This window comes from Salvelinus namaycush, chromosome 3 (assembly GCF_016432855.1).
Source record: "Salvelinus namaycush isolate Seneca chromosome 3, SaNama_1.0, whole genome shotgun sequence".
NCBI classification, from domain to species: Eukaryota; Metazoa; Chordata; class Actinopteri; order Salmoniformes; family Salmonidae; genus Salvelinus; species Salvelinus namaycush.
In genome coordinates this window covers 34579471-34598678 of record NC_052309.1, presented here as the reverse complement: position 1 = coordinate 34598678, position 19208 = coordinate 34579471, and the positions used below count along the sequence as shown (strand labels likewise).

At 45.8% G+C, this 19208-nt stretch overlaps 1 protein-coding gene across 1 annotated transcript in view; it reads right to left on the bottom strand.

Moving 5' to 3' along the window:
• The window catches only part of LOC120043851 (homeobox protein cut-like 1), a 231499-nt gene that overhangs the window by 102131 nt on the left and 110160 nt on the right, over positions 1 to 19208 (bottom strand). Inside the window, exon 3 of the mRNA XM_038988452.1 lies at positions 4942 to 4989. Within this exon, the coding sequence (XP_038844380.1) occupies positions 4942 to 4989 (48 nt within the window). The remainder of the gene's footprint in view (positions 1 to 4941; positions 4990 to 19208) is intronic.

Sequence of the window (19208 nt, the reverse complement as noted above, 5' to 3'; positions counted from 1 at the left end):
TTTGTCATCAAGAAAACATTTTACTGCCACAGCAAATATACACTACATGACCAAAAATATGTGGTCACCCGCTCGTCGAACATCTCATTCCAAAATCATGGGCATTAATATGGAGTTGGTCCCCCCTTTGCTGCTACAACAGCCTCCACTCTTCTGGGAAGGCTTTCCACTAGATGTTGGAACATTGCTGCAGGGACTTGCTTCCATTCAGCCACAAGAGCATTAGTTAAGTTGTGCGATTAGGTCTGGCTCGCAGTCGGCGTTCCAATTCATCCCAAAGATGTTCGATGGGGTTGAGGTCAGGGCTCTGTGCAGGCCAGTCAAGTTCTTTCACATTGATCTCAGACAAACCATTTCTGTATGGACCTTGCTTTGTGCACAGGGGCATTGTCATGCTGCAACAGGAAAGGGCCTTCCCCAAACTGTTGCCACAAAGTTGGAAGCACAGAATCGTTTAGAATGTCATTGTATGCTGTAGCGTTAAGATTTCCCATCACTGGAACTAAGGGGCCTAGCCTGATCCATGAAAAACAGGCCCAAACCATTATTCTTCCTCCACCCAACTATACAGTTGGCACTAAGCATTGGGGCAGGTAGCGTTCTCCTGGCATCCGCCATACACAGATTCATCACTCCAGAGAACGCGTTTCCACTGCTCTAGAGTCCAATGGTGGCGAGCTTTACACAACTCTAGCCGACGCTTGGCATTGCGCATTGTGATCTTAGCTTGTATGCGGCTTCTCAGCCACGGAAATCCATTTCATGAAGCTCCCGACTAACAGCTCTTGTGCTGACGTTGCTTCCAGAGGCAGTTTGAAACTCGGAAGTGAGTGTTACAACCGAGGACAGACTATTTTTATGCGTTTCAGCACTCGGCTGTCCCGTTCTGTGAGCTTCTGTGGCCTACCACTTTGCGTCTGAGCTGATGTTGCTCCTAGACGATTCCACTTCACAATAACAGCAGTTACAGTTGACCGGGCAGCTCTAGCAGGGCAGAAATTTGAGGAACTGACTTGTTGGAAAGGTGGCATCCTATGACGGTCCCACGTTGAAAGTCACTGAGCTGTTCAGTAAGGCCATTCTACTGCTAATGTTTGTCTATGGAGATGGCATGGCTGTGTGCTCAATTTTATACACATGTCAGCAACGGGTGTGGCTGATATGTCCAAATCCACTAATTTGAAGGGGTGTCCAAATACTTTGGTATATATAGTGTATCTGGGATAGACTCCGAGCAGTGTCTTAGAGAAGAAGAGGTGGTCCAGGGAGAGACAGAGAACACTCTGGTGGCGTCACACATGACATATACACGCGTCACACTTCACGCTACATGCAAGGACGGGTTCCCTCAGAGGTTTTGGCGACAGTAGGGGCAGAATCAGGAGATGCCGGGAATGTGTTTGTGGGCATGCATATGTGTGTAAGTAGACAGGGGGAGGCTACAGCGGCAGTGTGTGTGGGGGGTGGGGGGGGGGGGTATAGTAGAAAGACCCACCCCCCTCTCCCCAAGAGGGGATGCCATTGAGCTCTCCACCACTCCCTCCCTCCCCCACCTCCCCCCTGCTGTGGTGTGTGTCCACATGGGCCTGTGGGCGCCGCATGCTGAGCTCTGTTCCCCATTGTGTTCTCATTTCCTGACAGGAAAAGAAGCGCTCGCTCATTTCACAAATAAAAAAAACTGAAAGAGATCTGGCTGCCTGGCTTGGCCCTTTCCCTAACCCTTGAGGCCTTCCAGAAGTCGTGGAGCATCTCAGATATTCTAATGCACCGCACGTCATGCTCTGCCTTGTAGATAATGAACAGAGGGAGCAGAAAAATAACCTTATTTCTCTTGTTCCCCCTATGGAGAGACAAAATGCTTGTGTACTGCATCTTCTGCATCTGACAATCTGCTACTTTGAATTACACCAAGAGTATCCATTTTGTCATTTGTTTTCCTCCCTATTTAAGCAGTCAACAATACTGCTTTCACACGAGAAGCAGTTGCTGAGATCTACAGTATATCGTTATCTCTCACCCAGCTGATGCTCATGGAAAACAAAGTGAAACCCTAAATTCCCGTGATGATAAGTTGGGACTTTGCGAAGGTCAGGGACTTTTCCTGTCCTTGCCAATCGTCCTATTTATTCACAGAGGAGATAAATGAAAATGGTTGCAGGAATCTCAGACTGGTGCCTGTGAGCCGGGCCGGTGTGACGTGGGTGATGGGTATTTTTAAACCTGGGTTGATTTAAACAGGGGCGATTACCTCCGTCAATAATAGGCCTGGGGGCCCTTGCGCCAACCACAATGAACGCTAATGGGCCAGACGGGCTGCAGTGCGGTTCCGCCCTGCCTGAGAGAGGTGTACAGGGAGCAGTCTTTCCAGCCCCTTTAACTTCATGAAAGTTACATGGCGCTCTTCGCTGCTGAATTATAAAGAAATGCTTTAAGTGGCTTAAGAAGCTTCTTTACTATGAGGCGTCGGCGAGAGCCATTTTGAGATGGTTCGAGGATGACAGACATTTGAAGCAAGGCTGGGGTTACTGTACTTTATTTCTCTTCTCTCTTACTTTATTAAATCCCATCTGCATTCTGTTTCTTATTGGGGATTTCCTGTCCAGAGGTCTATATTTCGACCTCTATAGCAGCCACTGACCAATTACTGAGTCATGTCACGCAGTAGCAGTTAGGAGTTTTATTTAGCAGCCATATAGAGGGCAGCCAAATTCTTGGGCCTCTTAGTGAGAGAGTGGGCTTTGTTTTGGATAATAATTTAAAGAGCCGACAGGAATATGAATATAATTAAGTAATGGTGACTAATTACGGTCAGGGATATGTATCTGACTGGGTTACTCGGTGTACTGTGGCAACACAATGGTTCTCATAGAGAGCGTTGGGGAGCGTTGGGAGACACGTGCTCATCAAAGTGATCAATACGAACAGGTGTGACAGTTTGATTTCAATACGCACTCCCAAGATTACAATGAACGATTTCTCCGAAGGGATTTCTCTAATAATCAAATTTCTCAGTGCAGTGGAATGAACTTAATAGGTATCAAGTTAAAAGTAATAGAACATCTTTGAGCATGATAGCAATTTGTTGTAAACACAAATAAGGTAGCAAACAACCAATCAAAAGAAAGGTGCACCACAGGGTTCCATTTTAGGGCCATTTCTTTATCGAATTGTAAGAATGTTTGTTCCACTAAGTAACACTGGATAGTACTGGTAAATCCTCCTGGAACAGGGAAATCAGAAACAGGACAGTATTCCCTGAAGAGAGATTACTCATGGGTCAGAGAACTAGTGATGCTCTGTCTGTAGTCTGGACACATCATCAGACACAAGCATTACACAAGGAAGAGAGCTCCAGATATAATTTAAATGCCTGCTCCTCCCTTTATATGTAAATGTTTAGACTGAATTCAAAACATTTTATATCATGAATTAGCGAGGGAGACTCACAAACACATGTTCTGAATGTAAAATGCAATCTGACATAAAGTGATAACATCTTACTGTCCTCCATCATTACCAAATTAAATATGCACTGAGCAAGACAGGGGACAAATTTGAAGACGGCAACACTTGTATCTGTCTCCTAAAACGGTTGACAGTTTTATGAATGCCACTTCCTTTGGACGAGAAGAATTAAAGTCCCTCAAACAAACATAAACAATTACTTGTTCGCAACTGTGACCACATCAGTACATATTCAATACAGATTTTTCTTTATAATTGATTCATAGAATTTCTATTCAAAACATCTCCTGATTTGACAAAGATATTAAAAGTGAATTGACTCAGCTGAGGCAGGAGGCAGGCCCAGCAGTAGCAGAATAGCAGTGAAGCACTCTGAGAGGAGTTAGGCTGGGCCTGTATTGATGCTCTCCATAAAGCCTCAAATCACTAAGCCCTTATTTACTGCAGGAGTGGCACTCGAGGAGGAGGAATTAAGAGATGGCGCCAGAAACACAGCTCTCACTCGCACACCCCTCATCCCCCTTCCCGCCTCAAGTCTCACAGCTCACATTATTATCATTAAAGTCCCCTAAATCAATACTGAAGTTACCATACTTTCGGAGCGGCGCAAGGGCTCTCAGGACAAAATGTTAAATCAGCAGGGCTGCTCTTCCCTGTGGCTGGCCTAAACTGTCAGGGCGCATTTTCAGGGTCAGGGATTTAAACCCGGTGCAGGCATAGCGGGCATTGCGCCCCCTCGTGTGAGCCTCCCACCCTCCTCCAGACTAGAGAGTTAAAGTGCCATTGCCATGAGACCCCCCCCCCCCCCGTGAATCCCCCCTGCTCTGAACTGGTTCGTTTCCTTTAATCCACATACCCGTGTTCACATTTCTGAGGCAAAGATACCACAATATCACACAAACAGAAAGGCAGAGTCTCAGTACAGGAGACACAATAGGCAACAAGTTTCTCCCAATATGCAAGGAATGATTCAGGAGGCCAATGACATTCATTTTGGCAGATATCAAGAGGAGCTTTGCATCAGACGATGTGACACATAGCCATAATGGGGAGGTTGGGGGTGGTGAGTTATGAAACGGAGAAAGGCATGTCTGCCTGGACTTTCAGATTGCAGCTCTGATCAGGAGTGGTTTGGCTGGAATCTTTTAAGGGGATGCAATTTAAACATGGCTGGGAGCTAGAGAGCCTCATAAAAGGACACAAATAATGGACTCCCCTGGCGAGGGCTCCACTGAGGTAGGGAAAGCTCCTCCAGCAGGAGAGCAGAGCTGCCAGCCAGCAGCAGTCTGGCCAGGCGGAGAGAGTACATGTCAGCCTTTATGGGGTACGTCAGGGAGCCACTGTTCCCCCGCAAAAACAAAATGGCCACCATCCCTCACTACATACACATTGTACTGTAGGCTACACACAAACACATCCATAATGGATAAAGAAAAGCTAGGTATAAAATGATCTAGAGTTTTAAATAGCACTCACCTCTGCTTGGAAGCCTTTGAGCAACGGAGCTACCAGCTTTCGCAGATCCTGCAACACAAAAAGGGAAAATGATTAGCGTCTCATAACAATGCTACTTTGTGGGAGAGCAAAACACAATACATTCCCATATAGTGAAAAATGACCAAATCCTCCGTTTCCATAGTCTTTAATACCTCAGACATTGGCTTTATCACCACAGTATTGAGCAGAAACCTCTTACAAACAAACCACGTGTGTAGTTTAGAAAAGACAGGCCCCATTTTCACTACATTCTAAAAAAATCCCTGCTGTCAACTCTGATAGATGAGGCAGTGTTACCTTTTGTTCCCAGATCCGGAGCATAGAAATACGTTAAACATATGAAATTGGGGTCCTGATTTGTCAAAACCCTCCCTGAGGGTAGGCTTGTTCTCTGGGAAAAGGTAGGAAGAAAAAACAGAGTATATCACCTTGGGCTACCCTTGAATGAGAGCAGAGAGGACGCTCTGTGTAACCTTTTCACTCGTAACCGTATATGGGTTGAAAATGGCAGATTTGGGGACTGATAAACAACTAAATTGGACAGTAACACAAGCTCTGGCTCTGCGTTTCACAGCGCTGTTTGGGTTTGGACTGACAGACGTTTTGGACAAAAAGTCCCCCCCCTCACTGGGCAACTTTTACACATGTTTGGTTGTCTGAGTGAGAGAAATGCTGTAAATTAAGAGGACTATGCATTTTCAAATATGAGACGTTAACGATTATAATAAATACAGCTTGATGTCATACAAGCAAGCCGTGAGTCCTACTGGGCACCTCAAATTTCCACATCATAAAACTCATGTCATATACGGTGTCAACGTTTATGATCCCTATGTTTGATATACAGTTACAAGATGACAAGGCATCATACCCAGAATGTTGGTCTATTGTGAAGAAACTTTGCCGCGGCACACGCACCTGAACGCACCCATGACTCAATTCTATGCGTAACAAAATGACAATCTGTTTCCCTGAATTGCATTGTGAAAGCCTAACACTGTAATATCCTATTTTAGAACTTAGCTAGTCATGTCGGCAATACAATAGGCTTTCAAATGATGGCCACCTGACCACCAGATTGCTATTTATAATGGGCCGTTTTTGGATTGTGTAAATAACAACAGTAATTGTGTGACGGCGGGGACGCAGGGCTGTGTTCCAAACAAAACAACAAGTGAATTTGAAGACTCTTCTTTGAGTCATAAAAGTGCATTGAAATGATATGTTGCACCTACCCCACATTTCCGAGCAATATTCTTATCATGTTACTGAATGTATCCACAGAATTTTCAGATTTAGTTATCGACAAATGCGGCGAAAAAGTACAACAGAGCAATGTAATGTCTGGATTCAGTCAGGTGTCAGGTGAACTGTTGTGTCCTCAACTTTGGTCTAATCATTTCCCCATAGTCTCTAAACTGTTACCATGATTATGCATACGCTTTTCATATTTCTTCTGTAAAAAACATTTACATTTAGCCCTACCCATATAGGCCAATTCCCATGAGTGTAAAGATTTAAAGGAAAAGCATAGAGGGCAGGCAGCATACATTTATAAGCACATTTTTTCTCTCTCACACACACACACACACACACACACACACACACACACACACACACACACACACACACACACACACACACACACACACACACACACACACACACACACACACACACACACACACACACACACACACACACACACACACACAACCTCTCTCTCCTCCTCGTGCCCTCTTTTCCCCACTGCACACATTCTGCATGACTCAGTTGTTTCTGGTTAAATTACCATTCATGCGAAAAGTAGCGACGCTACATGCAAATGTGAGCTCTGTTCATTAATTAACTTCTAAAAGCACTGTTAGGCCTGAAAAACGGGCCAACTTCAACAGCCGGCTATTTCTGTAGCATTATGCGCCTGCTTAACTTGTGAGAAACTGGGTTGAGTGTCGAATCTGCAGGCTGCGGTAGATGAAAATAAAACTAATTTGAAATGAAGTCACAAAAATAAGAGAATATAGAAGCGCTCCAATCAAAACAAACTGCTCCGTTGTTTCCGACCTTACTCAACCAATGATGAATCTCATCTTGGGCAACCAACAGTGGAGCGACTGCAACGCCTCACCATTAAAGTATATCTGATTATGGCCAATTTCAATGTCCATTTGAACAGAGCAGGCGTGTTTGATAGTAAAATTTAATTAAATACGTCTCTGAATAAATCTCAGCTGGGCACAAAAAGGCCTTACATGAGGCCTCCCTATTGGAATGCACAGCATGCTCCAAAACAGAACTGACCACTGTAATGGAGTTAGCAGCAGCCAGTTAGTGGAGTGCATGCGCCTACACACTTGTGTACACAAACACACACACACACACACACACACACACACACACACACACACACTTACACACACACACACACACACACTTACACACACACACACACACACACTTCTAAATGACTGGCCCACAAGTGGACATTTCAGTCACACTCAGGATACAGCAGAGGTGTACTCTGTGACACTAGCAAAGCACATGTGTGTCCTGTGACACAATATAACCTCTGTAACCTATTACTGAAACCTTGCGTCATATATTTTAAGGTGATCAACCCTAACTTGCAGGGTGTGTTTAGGTGTGCCTCCTATGACTGGCTGTTGTGTACACCAGTGTGCCCTCTTTCCCCCCTTTCCCTCCCTCCCCTGTTCCTCCGAGGAGCCACTCTGTCAGACGCTGGGGGCCGGCTGACACAGGCCATGCTTTGCTGAGCTAGGCTAACGCTAAGCTAACGTTAGCTAGCGTGTTGGACTTTTCCCACTCCCGGGGAGGGAGCAGCTGGGCCTGCTAATCGCCCATCGGCACTGGCTACTGTACAGATGACATTTATGTAAGGGGCCACGTGACAAAGAGGAAACATCGCTCAACATCTGGTTTCAACATAACACTCCTGCCTTGCCAAGAGAACTCACAAGTCTTTCTGGATCTCGACAGGGACACACACACTCACACACACACCAAGACAATCTGCTTGAGAACTGCAAATGCAATTGTCCCGAATTTGATAGACAGCCCTTCTGCATAAAACTGATCTTCACATTCTGACTGATGGATAAAAAGGCTTAATGGTAATGATCAAGTGACCAATAACGGCTAGCAGTTGACTGAGGACACAAGATTCACAGCAGGGGTATTCAACCTGGGGTCCTGCAAGGGGTCCGCAAAAATATATATTTAAATTGATTAATATTTATTATTCTTTTCTATGTGTTTTTATGAATATCGCTAGAAACAGAAAATTAATTTTGAATTAAATACCTACAGCAGAAAATAAGTGAATATGTTCTTCATAATGTCATCTTTATTTCTCAACTTCTAATATTGAGCAAATTACATTAATTGGAGCTAATTACACTTGGAGTATGTAACGTTGGCTTTGAAAAAGCACCCGCGAGTACCAGTCGCGGAAAGTGCCGCTGGCTGCTGGTAAGCTTTTTTGACATACATTTTTGCCAAAACATGGCTAACCTTTGTTGAACCAGCTAAACAGCTGTCATTAGCGAAAAGGTGTTCGGAGTTATCTTTCTAGATAATAGGCTATGTTAGATTTTCTCATAAAATGTAATAAAAATGTATTCGTCACACGCTTCGTAAACAACAGGTGTGGACTAACAGTGAAGTGCTTACTGACGGGCCTATCCCAACAATGCAGAGAGAAGAAAAGAGAAATAATAGAAAAGTAAAACATGTCGTAAAAATAATCGATACATGATGAGTAACGATAACTTGGCTATATACAAGGGATACAAGTACCAAAATGAGGTGCAGGGGTACGAGGTAATTGAGGTAGATATGTACATAAATTATGAATAAAGTGACAGATAGTCGACAGTAGTAGCAGCGTATTTGATGAGTAAAAAAAAGTTTGTGCAAAAAAGGGCAAGCCGGACAAACTATTTAGCAGTCTTATGGCTTGGAGGTAGAAGCTGTTCAGGGTCCTGTTGTTCCTGACTTGGTGCATGGGTACCACTTGCCGTGCGGTAGCAGAGAGGACAGTCTATGACTTTGATGGCTGGAGTCTGACAATTTTTAGGGCCTTCCTCTGACATCACCTAGTATATAGGTCCTGTATTGCAGGGAGCTCGGCCACAGTGCTGTACTGGCTCGTACGCACTGCCCTCTGTAGCACCTTGCGGTCAGATGCCATGTAGTCAAAATGCTCTCAACGGTGCAGCTGTAGAACTTTGAGGATCTGGGCCCATGCCAAAACTATTCAACCTCCTGAGGGGGTGGAGGAGTTGTCGTGCACTCTTCACAACTGTGTTGGTGTGTTTGGACCATGATAGATCCTTATTGATGTGTAGACCAAGGAACTTGAAGCTCTCGACCCGTTCCACTACAGCCCCTTTGATGTGAAGGGGGGCGTGCTCTGCCCTTTGTTTCCTGTAGTCCACGATCAGCTCTTGTGTCTTGCTGACGTTGAGGGAGTGTGTGTTGTCCTGGCAGTCTCTGACCTCTTCCCCTATAGACTGTCTCATCGTCATCGGTGATCAGGCCTACCACCATCGTGTCATCGACAAACTTCATGACGGTGTTGTAGTCATGCGCGGCCACGCAGTCGTGGGTGAAAAGAGAGTACAGGAGGGGACTAAGCATGCACCCCTGAGGGGCCCCCGTGTTGCGGGTCAGCCTGGCGGATGTGTTGTTACCTACCCTCACCGCCTGGAGGTGTCCCATCAGGAAGTCCAGGATCCAGTTGCAGAGGGAGGTGTTTAGTCCCAGGGTCCATAGCTTTTTTGAGGAGCTTTGAGGGCACTATGGTGTTGAACACTGAGCTGTAGCGAATTAACAGCGTTCTCACGTAGGTGTTCTTTTTGTCCAAGTGGGAAAGGACAGTGTGGAGTCGCAATAGAGATTGTGTCATCTGTGGATCTGTTAGGGCGGTATGCGAATTGGATGTCTGGAACGGTGTTGATGTGAGCCATAACCAGCCTTTCAAAGCATGTCATGGCTACAAATGTGAGTACCACGGGCGATAGTCATTTAGACAGGTTGCCTGTTTGATGGTTTTTCGGCGGGCATAGCGGGATTTCTTATAAGCATCCAGGTATCCTGCTCCTTGAAAGCAGCAGCTCTTGTCCTTAGCTCAGTGCGGATGTTGCCTGTAAACCATATACATACGGTCAACAGTGGGGACGACATTGTTGATGCACTTTTAATGAAGCCGATGACTAATGTGGTCAACTTCTCAATGCCATCGGATGAGTCCCAGTACATATTCCAGTCTGTGCTAGCGAAACAGTCTTGTAGCTTAGCATACACTTCATCGGACCACTTCCATATTGTGCGCATCACTGGTACTTCCTATTTGAGTTTTTGCTTGTAAGCAGGAATCAGGATAGAGTTATTGGCAGATATACCAAATGGAGGGTGAGGAAGAGCTCTGTATGCATTTCTGTGTGTGGAGTAAAGGTGATCTACAGTTTTTGCGCCTCTAGTTGCACAGGTGACATTACGTAAAATGGATTTCAGTTTTCGTGCATTAAAATTACCGGCCAATAGAAGCGAACTGCTCTGGATGAGCAGTTTCTTGTTCGCTTATGGCCCTATACAGTTCGTTGAGTGCGGTCTTCAGGCTAGCATCAGTTTGAGATGGTAAATAGACAGCTATGAAAAACATAGATTTAAAAGAAAATTGGTAAATGGCATGGTCTACGGCTTATCATGAGGTATTCTAACTCAGGCGAGCAGAACCTCGTGACTTCCTTAATTTTAGAGATGATGCACAAACTGTTGCCCCTTGAGCTTACCCGACGCTGCTGTTCTGTCCTGCCGATGCTTTGAAAAACCAGCAAGAATATAATCCATGTCCTTGTTCAGCAAAATTTTTGAGAAACATAGGATATTACAGTTCTTCAGGTTCCGTTGATAGGATAGTCTTGAATGGAGCTCGTCCAGTTTGTTCTCCCGCGATTGTATATTCACAATAGAACAGAGGATAGAGGCAGTTTATTTACTTGCCGCTGTTGTTTCATCAGGGTGCCCGTAAGTTGGCCTCTATATTATCGCCGTCACTTTGTCTTCCGAGTGTCGGGGATTAGGTCCTGATCCGGGGTGAGCAGTATGTCCTGCGCCGCCAACTCATTGAAGTAGAAATCTTTATCCAAATCACGGCTCTGAAGTCCAAAGCTCTTTTTGTCATAGGAAACGATGACAGAAACATTATTTACCAAAAAAGTTAAGATCAATGCAAAAAAAAACACAAAAAAGCAAGTTCGGTCAGGAGCCTGTAAAACAGCCTCTGTACATTCCAGCACCATTCTCTGAGAAGAAGGGGGTCAAAATAATGAAATACTATCTACCAAATCTATTAATTTTAAGATGTTGATTACTTCTCCGTTCCAACCACTTAATAAGGGTTGTTATGGTGGTGGCACTGGAAATATATATATTTTTTAATGATATGGTATACGCCATGTAGATGATGCTGTTTGATCAGGCCAGAAGAGACAGTAGGGTGAGGTATGCCAATGTATATGGAGAAGAATGAAGTAGGGATGGAAGTTAAACCTGTAGGCAGCATACAGTACGCAGGCAGGGTAGTATGGTAAATAGCTTCAGAGCGCAAGAGAGGAGTAAACAGCAGGGCTTCCCCCCTCTCTCTCCACCACCAGGGAGCTCCCCGTCCTGGAAACCAGCCCAGAACTCCAGGGAAGAAAGCCTGCAGGTCCACACACACACACACACACACACACACACACACACACACACACACACACACACACACACACACACACACACACACACACACACACACACACACACACACACACACACACACACACACACACACACACACACACCAGTCTCAGCTAGCTGGAGGGAGCAGCGGGAGAGAGAGTGAGAGAGGAGGAAAGAAAGAGGGTGAGGAGTGTAAGGGAGGAGAAGAGGGGAAGAGGATGAGAGTCTGATACCAAAATGAGTTCACAAGCTTTACTTCAGACATGGCGGCCATCACCTAACCTTTCCTCAGGGATTCCTCCACTGTCTGCCACCATTTAACAAAATATAATCTAAGCACAACGGCCACATGAACACGGTTTCTTCTAGGGCTGCCTTTCATTCCCCCAGTGACAGTCCAGGACATAGACAATAGCTTCTTTTCATATTCAGCTTTTAAGTAACCCTCTCTCCTCTTTTAATAGTCGACCCACTGAGTGGCTCTCGTTTTGTGTTTGAGTGCACTGGACCTGTGCGGTCATTGTTCAATGAAATAAGCAGCGTACAGTGGAGACCCGGAGGGTGTACTACTCGGGCCTACTAGCTCTCATCTCCACGCATCCCTGCTCTCCACTATAGAGGTTGGGCTACAGCATTAGTCTACGTCATGAAGAGGAGAGAGAAAGCGCCTGGGTTTAGGAATATTACAGCATTTGCGTCATTTATGTTTTTTTTGTTGCCTGTGTTGAGGGTTTCAAGCGAGGGCACTTGTTTTGTACAGAGAGCATAAAATGGTATTTGAACTGAAGTGAGAAAGAGGGAAATAGCATGTCTATTCCTTGAGGGTGGAGAGCTACTCTCCCTCCATTTCTCCCCTTGCCGTCCCTAACACGGGGTTAATCTCGGTTAACCCAGAACTAAAACATTGCGTAACTGGTCAGCTTCTCGATTAAATTCTGCATCCATACGTGTTAAGGGAAGAGATGCTAGAATGATGAGTGGAACCGGAACCCTCTTTCTTTGTAAGTGAAGGGCACATTTTTTATTTATTTAACTAGGCGAATGTCCCCTCCCCTTCCGAAATTCGAAAGATGCTAACACCTGCGAAATCGGGATTTCTCCAAATAACCTGTGACGAAAAACCCAAACCCAGGAACTAATGCTGCTCGTTATCCCACACATCCCATTCCTTACCGACAGATTCTATAGTACCAGTTATGTTTACGTAGATCTGTCAATGAGAGATTAAAAATGGGATTAGCACCATGGACTCTCCCTCCCTCTTTCCACCACTCCGTCCTTTTGCCACTGGGTCACTGTTGCACCATGGCAAGAGTTCTCTCTCTTCCCCCACTCTCTGCCACTGGGTCTGTAAGCCAAGTGGCTGCTTGCCAAGCCTCACACTGGCTGTGGCCTGGCCTGGCTGAGGCTAACCCCCGTGTCTGGGCTACAGGCTGGCTTCAGGGGGCAGACGAGTCAGCGGTCAGGGGCAAGGGGGCTGATGACTCAGCCAATGCCCTGCACATCAGTGCCCACGAGAGGGTCTCGCCGGCCCTGACATGACAGAGGGCAAGAAGAGGAAAGACAAGAGGATGAGACAGCGAATGAAAGAGTGAGGGAGGGAGAGCGAGCGAGAGAGTGAAAGAGAGATTCAGATAGACTGAAGATGAAATGGAAAAGGGGGAATATGAATAAGTACACAGTGAAAGAGTTGGACGAAACATCCTTTACATGTCTCTTTCCTCAGAGACATCTCAGCTAAAACAATCTCCCACTTCCGTCAATGGCCAGCACCCCCCCCACCACACACACATACAGCATCTTTAATGCAGGGCTATGAATGGAGGAGGGTTGTGTTGGTTGGTTCCAGAGAAATTATGGAGTGAATAATTCATGACTGATGAGGCTTTCTCCTCAGGCGGCGTCTGGCGCTCCCTGCTCTCTATTCGTACCAGTGTGGTCCTGGCTCTCTCTCTCTCTCCCTTTCTCTCCCCTACCCTCCTCACCATTGCGCACGACTCCAACAACATCATTAAGTTTGCTGACGACACGAAGTTGGTAGACTTGATCATTGACGACGATAAGACAGCCTTTATAGGGAAGAGGTCAGAGACCTCGTGTCCACATCACTAAGGATCTATCATGGTCCACACACCCCAACACAGTCGTGAAGAGGGCATGACAATGCCCTTTCCCCCTCAGGAGGCTTTTGGCATGGGCCCTCAGATCCTCAAAAAGTTATACAGGTGCACCATTGAGAGCATCTTGACTGGCTGCATCCGCTTGGTACGGCAACTGCTTGGCATCCGACTGTAAGGTGCTACAGAGGGTAGTGCGCACGGCCCACTACATCACTGGGGCCAAGCTTCTTGCTATCCAGGACCTAATCAGTCCAGCCACCCAAGTCATAGACTGTTCTCCCTCTTACCGCACGGCAAGCGGTACTTGTGCACCAAGTCTGGAACTAACAGGACCCTGAATAGCTTCCACTTACAAGCCATAAGACTGCTAAATAGTTAGTTCAATAATTAACCAAAAGCATTGATGCTTTTTTGACTCATCACATACGCTGCTGCTACTGTTTAATATCTATCCTGTTGCCTAGTCACTTTAGTCTTAGTTATATGTTCATATCTACCTCAATTACCTCGTACCGCTGTACATGAGCTCAGTACTGGTATCCCGTGTATATAGTCAAGTTATTTTTACTCAGTGCATTTATTATTATTTGTATTATTACATGTTATTACTTTTCTATTATTTCGCTGTTTTCTCTCTCTGCATTGTTTGGAAGGGCCCGCGAGAAAGCATTTCACTGTTAGTCTACACATGTTGTTGACGAAGCATGTGATTAATAAAATTTGATCCCCTTCCTTTTCCACTCCCTATGTTTCTAATTTCCTCACCACTGTCTCTTTCATTTTCTTCCACTCTTGTACTCTCTTTGATGACTCTTTGCACTGGCTGAGGTGATCTTTTTGTAGGATGTGTGGCGGAGGGTGAGGAAACTGGTGTCCTGAAGCAGAGCGACTGAGCTTCCCGTGTCGGTGCCTGCAGTGTGTGTCTGCTGAACCGTGTGAGTGTGACAGCAGCAGTCACCAGGGAGTGAGTGAGTGAGTATGTATGTATGTGTGTATGTATGTATGTACAGTTGAAGTCGGAAGTTTACAAACACCTTAGCCAAATACATTTAAACTCAGTTTTTCACAATTCCTGACATTTAATCCTAGTACAGATTCCCTGTCTTAGGTCAGTTAGGATCACCACTTTATTTTAAGAATGTGAAATGTCAGAATAATAGTAGAGAGAATTATTTATTTCAGATTTGATTTCTTTCATCACATTCCCAGTTGGTCAGAAGTTTACATACACTCAATTAGTATTTGGTAGCATTGCCTTTAAATTGTTTAACTTGGGTCAAACGTTTCAGATAGCCTTCCACAAGCTTCCTACAATAAGTTGGGTGAATTTTGGCCCATTCCTCCTGACAGAGATGGTGTAACTGAGTCAGGTTTGTAGGCCTCCTTGCTCGCACACGCTATTTCAGTTCTGCCCACACATTTTCTATAGGATTGAGGTCAGGGCTTGGTGATGGCCACTCCAATACCTTGACTTTGACTTCTAAGGTGTATGTGTAACCAATGTGAAATGGCTAGCTAGTTAGCGGGGTGTGCGCTAATAGCGTTTCAATTGGTGACGTCACTCGCTCTGAGACCTTGAAGTAGTTGTTCCCCTTGATCTGCAAGGGCCGCGGCTTTTGTGGAGCGATGGGTAACGATGCTTCGAGGGTGGCTGTTGTCTATGTGTGCAGAGGGTCCCTGGTTCGAGCCTAGGTAGGGGCGAGGAGAGGGACGGAAGCTATACTGTTAACATGGATGCTGTTGACCCGGATCACTGGTTGCTGCGGAAAAGGAGGAGGTCAAAAGGGGGTGAGTGTAACCGATGTGAAATGGCTAGCTAGTTAGCGGGGTGCATGCTAATTGCGTTTCAATCGGTGACGTCACTCGCCCTGAGACCTTGAAATAGTTGTTCCCCTTGCTCTGCAAGGGCCGTGGCTTTTGTGGAGCGATGGGTAACGATGCTTCGAGGGTGGCTGTTGTCGATGTGTGCAGAGTGTCCCTGGTTCGGGGCGAGGAGAGGGACGAAAGCTATACTGTTACATATGTAAACTTCCGACTTCAACTGTACACACACACACACACACACACACACACACACACACACACACACACACACACACACACACACACACACACACACACACACACACACACACACACACACACACACACGTTTGGGGTCACTTAGAAATATCCTTGTTTTTTAAAGAAAAGCACATTTTGTTGTTCATTAAAATAACATCAAATTGATCAGAAATACAGTGTATACATTGTAAATGACTATTGTAGTTGGAAACAGCTGGTTTTTAATGGAATATCAACAAAGGCGTACATGGGCCCATTATCAGCAACCATCACTCTTGTGTTCCAATGGCACGTTGTGTTAGCTAATCAAAGTTTATCATCTTAAAAGACTAATTGATCATTAGAAAACCCTTTTGCAATTATGTTAGCACAGCTGAAAACTGTTGTGCTAATTAAAGAAGCAATAAAACTGGCCTTCTTTACACTAGTTGAGTATCTGGAGCATCAGCATTTGTGGGTTCGATTACAGGCTCAAACTGGCTAGAAACAAAGCACTTTCTTCTGAAACTCGTCAGTCTATTCTTGTTCTGAGAAATTAAGGCTATTTCATGAGAGAAATTGCCAAGAAACTGAAGATCTGGTACAATGCTGTGTACTACTCCCTTCACAGAACAGCGCAAACGGGCACTAACCAGAATAGAAAGAGGAGGACCCAGTGCACAACTGAGCAAGAGGACAAGTACATTCGTGTCTAGATTGAGAAACAGACGCCTCACAAGTCCTCAACTGGCAGCTTCATTAAATAGTACCCGCAAAACACCAGTCTCAACGCCAACAGTGAAGCGGCGACTCCGGGATGCTGGCCTTCTAGGCAGAGTTTCAAAGAAAAAGCCATATCTCAGACTGGCCAATAAAAATAAATGATTAAGATGGGCAAAAGAACACAGACACTGGACAGAGGAACTCTGCCTAGAAGGCCAGCATCCCGGAGTCACCTCTTCACTGTTGACGTTGAGACTGGTGTTTTGCTGGTACTATTTAATGAAGCTGCCAGTTGAGGACTTGTGAGGCGTATACATGTATACATTAACTGTATACATTTCATACACCAAGGTATTTTTTAAATGTTCTATTTATATCTGTAAATCAACCAATGACATCAAGCCACACATAGCCATGACTACAGACACCTGTGTGTGTCTTTTCAAAGTATATAAATTAGTGACCCGCAGTGTTTGTCACTATACTCTGATGAAGACAGATTATCTGTCGAAACACTGGTTATAGAATTATTGCATCTGAGCTCCTAGAGCGTGAGGCTCTCCTTTTCCTTTTCAACTTCTGATCGTGACAAATTCTATGATCTCAGACATATTCGCTCATGTAACCGGAGAGCATAATAGTCCCTTTCACATTGACCAGAATCCCAGGGGAACAGGACTGTGTTAACAGGAGAAGATCAGAGGTAGGGTTATGTGTTCTGTTCCTGCAGTAATGTGTCTCCACTCCATTGCATCCCTCCATATAACAGGCTAAAAACACCACTGGTTCTCTCTATCTTTCTGAAGGAACCAGTAGGGAAGGAATAGATAGGCCTAGGTAGTGGGTTAATTCTCCACCTCCGTCGTTAAGGGGGAAGGCCTGACCCCTGCTTGTCTTCCCTTGCTGATTGGGTTTGCCGAGCCCATCTGACAAAGTCAGAAGACATTAGCCTGCTTCTTATTCCAGGGGGCCGGGCAGGCCAGGCTGGGTGCCACACAGCTAGGCTACACCTGCTACACCTCGGCAGGACAAAGAGAGAGCAGAGCAGGAAGCAGTGATGAATGAGAGGAGACTCCAATGATAAGAGAAACGCCGCCCGCCCTCCGCCGCTACAGGAAATAGAACCTCGACACTTCTGGGAGAGCGCCAATTACAGAGCTCGTCCCTGTCAACGACCCCCCCCCTGATAGCAGACACTTTAGAAGTTGTTTTACAAAATGGTGACTCAATGCCACCAGACGTTTTACACACACAACCTTGGATGTCAGACACTTTATGGGTTATTTTACTAATGCATTCTCAAGTAGCAGACAATTCACAGAGTAGACTAGGCCTATTCTACAAACCCCAATCACAATACCAAGTCCTTTACATGTTGTTTCACAAATACCGATTGAACAGAATATCAGACAATTTATGAGTTGGGGTTAGACAGACAGTCTACACAATACCAGAAGACAGAGCTATTTTACAAACATTGGCAGAGGCTATACAAACACTATTCTGATACTAGACACTTCACAAACACCCCTACCCCAATACCAGACGCTCACTGCTCAAATATAATACAATGAACTTTAAACACCTAACTGGCATACACAATGCATTATCCTCACAGCCGGCCACAGACATACAGACACCCTGACAACACATCTCACTATGTCTCTGGAGACCCCCAGACACAGACTCAATCCGTTTTATTATCAATAGGCAGACCCCTCCCTCTCAACAGACAGCCCCCCCCCCCCCCCCCCCCCCCCCCCCCCTCCACTGCTCTGCAAACACCATCCACCGTGCCGCATCTGGAGGTGGCCAGATCCACTCACAATTAAAGGTACTTTGACCTCCCCTCATTGCACTTCTGCCAAAGGCCAACAACCATTATGTCAGACCGGGGGATAGAGCCTGATGTGGGAAACGCCAGACATTTAAAGTATACCGCCCCTAACTTTGTCACAGAAAATTACCAACCTTGGCTATATCTGTGTTTTCAACAACATGTGAGACCAAAATGAGAGAAACATGGATAGTTTAAGGAATAATCCACCTCACTATTGTGGTTGTAAATTGATACCTAACGAACAGGGGGGTTGAGGGGATGGGGTAGTCTCAGGGTCAAGTGGACTGGGTGAGGCAGGGGGGAGGGGGTACGTGAGAGCCGGCCAGAGACACAGACACCCCTCTCCACCCCCATCCAGCCCCCTGCTGCCCTCTCTTGCCCCAGACGCTTGTCTAGGAATGAGGTCACGACTCTCCCATAGTCCCCCACACAAAGGGCTGTAGTGTCGGGCTGCCCCGTTGGTCCCCAGAGCTGGCCAGCCAGCCTGTCAACCAGCCAGCCTCATGGACAGCATCTTCTCCCCACAGATGCTATGCTGGGCTGGGCCACCATCCACCGTCCTCAACACCCCAGACAATACGATCAATCACCACCGCTCCCAATGAAGAGACACCCATCCTCTGCCCCCACGCCGCACCACAAACAAAAGCTGTCCAAGATTTTTGAATGGCAGGGTTGGCCCGTCGTCGCGGCAGAATTTTATTAAGAATTTAGATGCCCCCATCTTGGCAGTGTAGAGACATTTTAAACCCCCTGCAATTCTAAGGGGCTGGGTT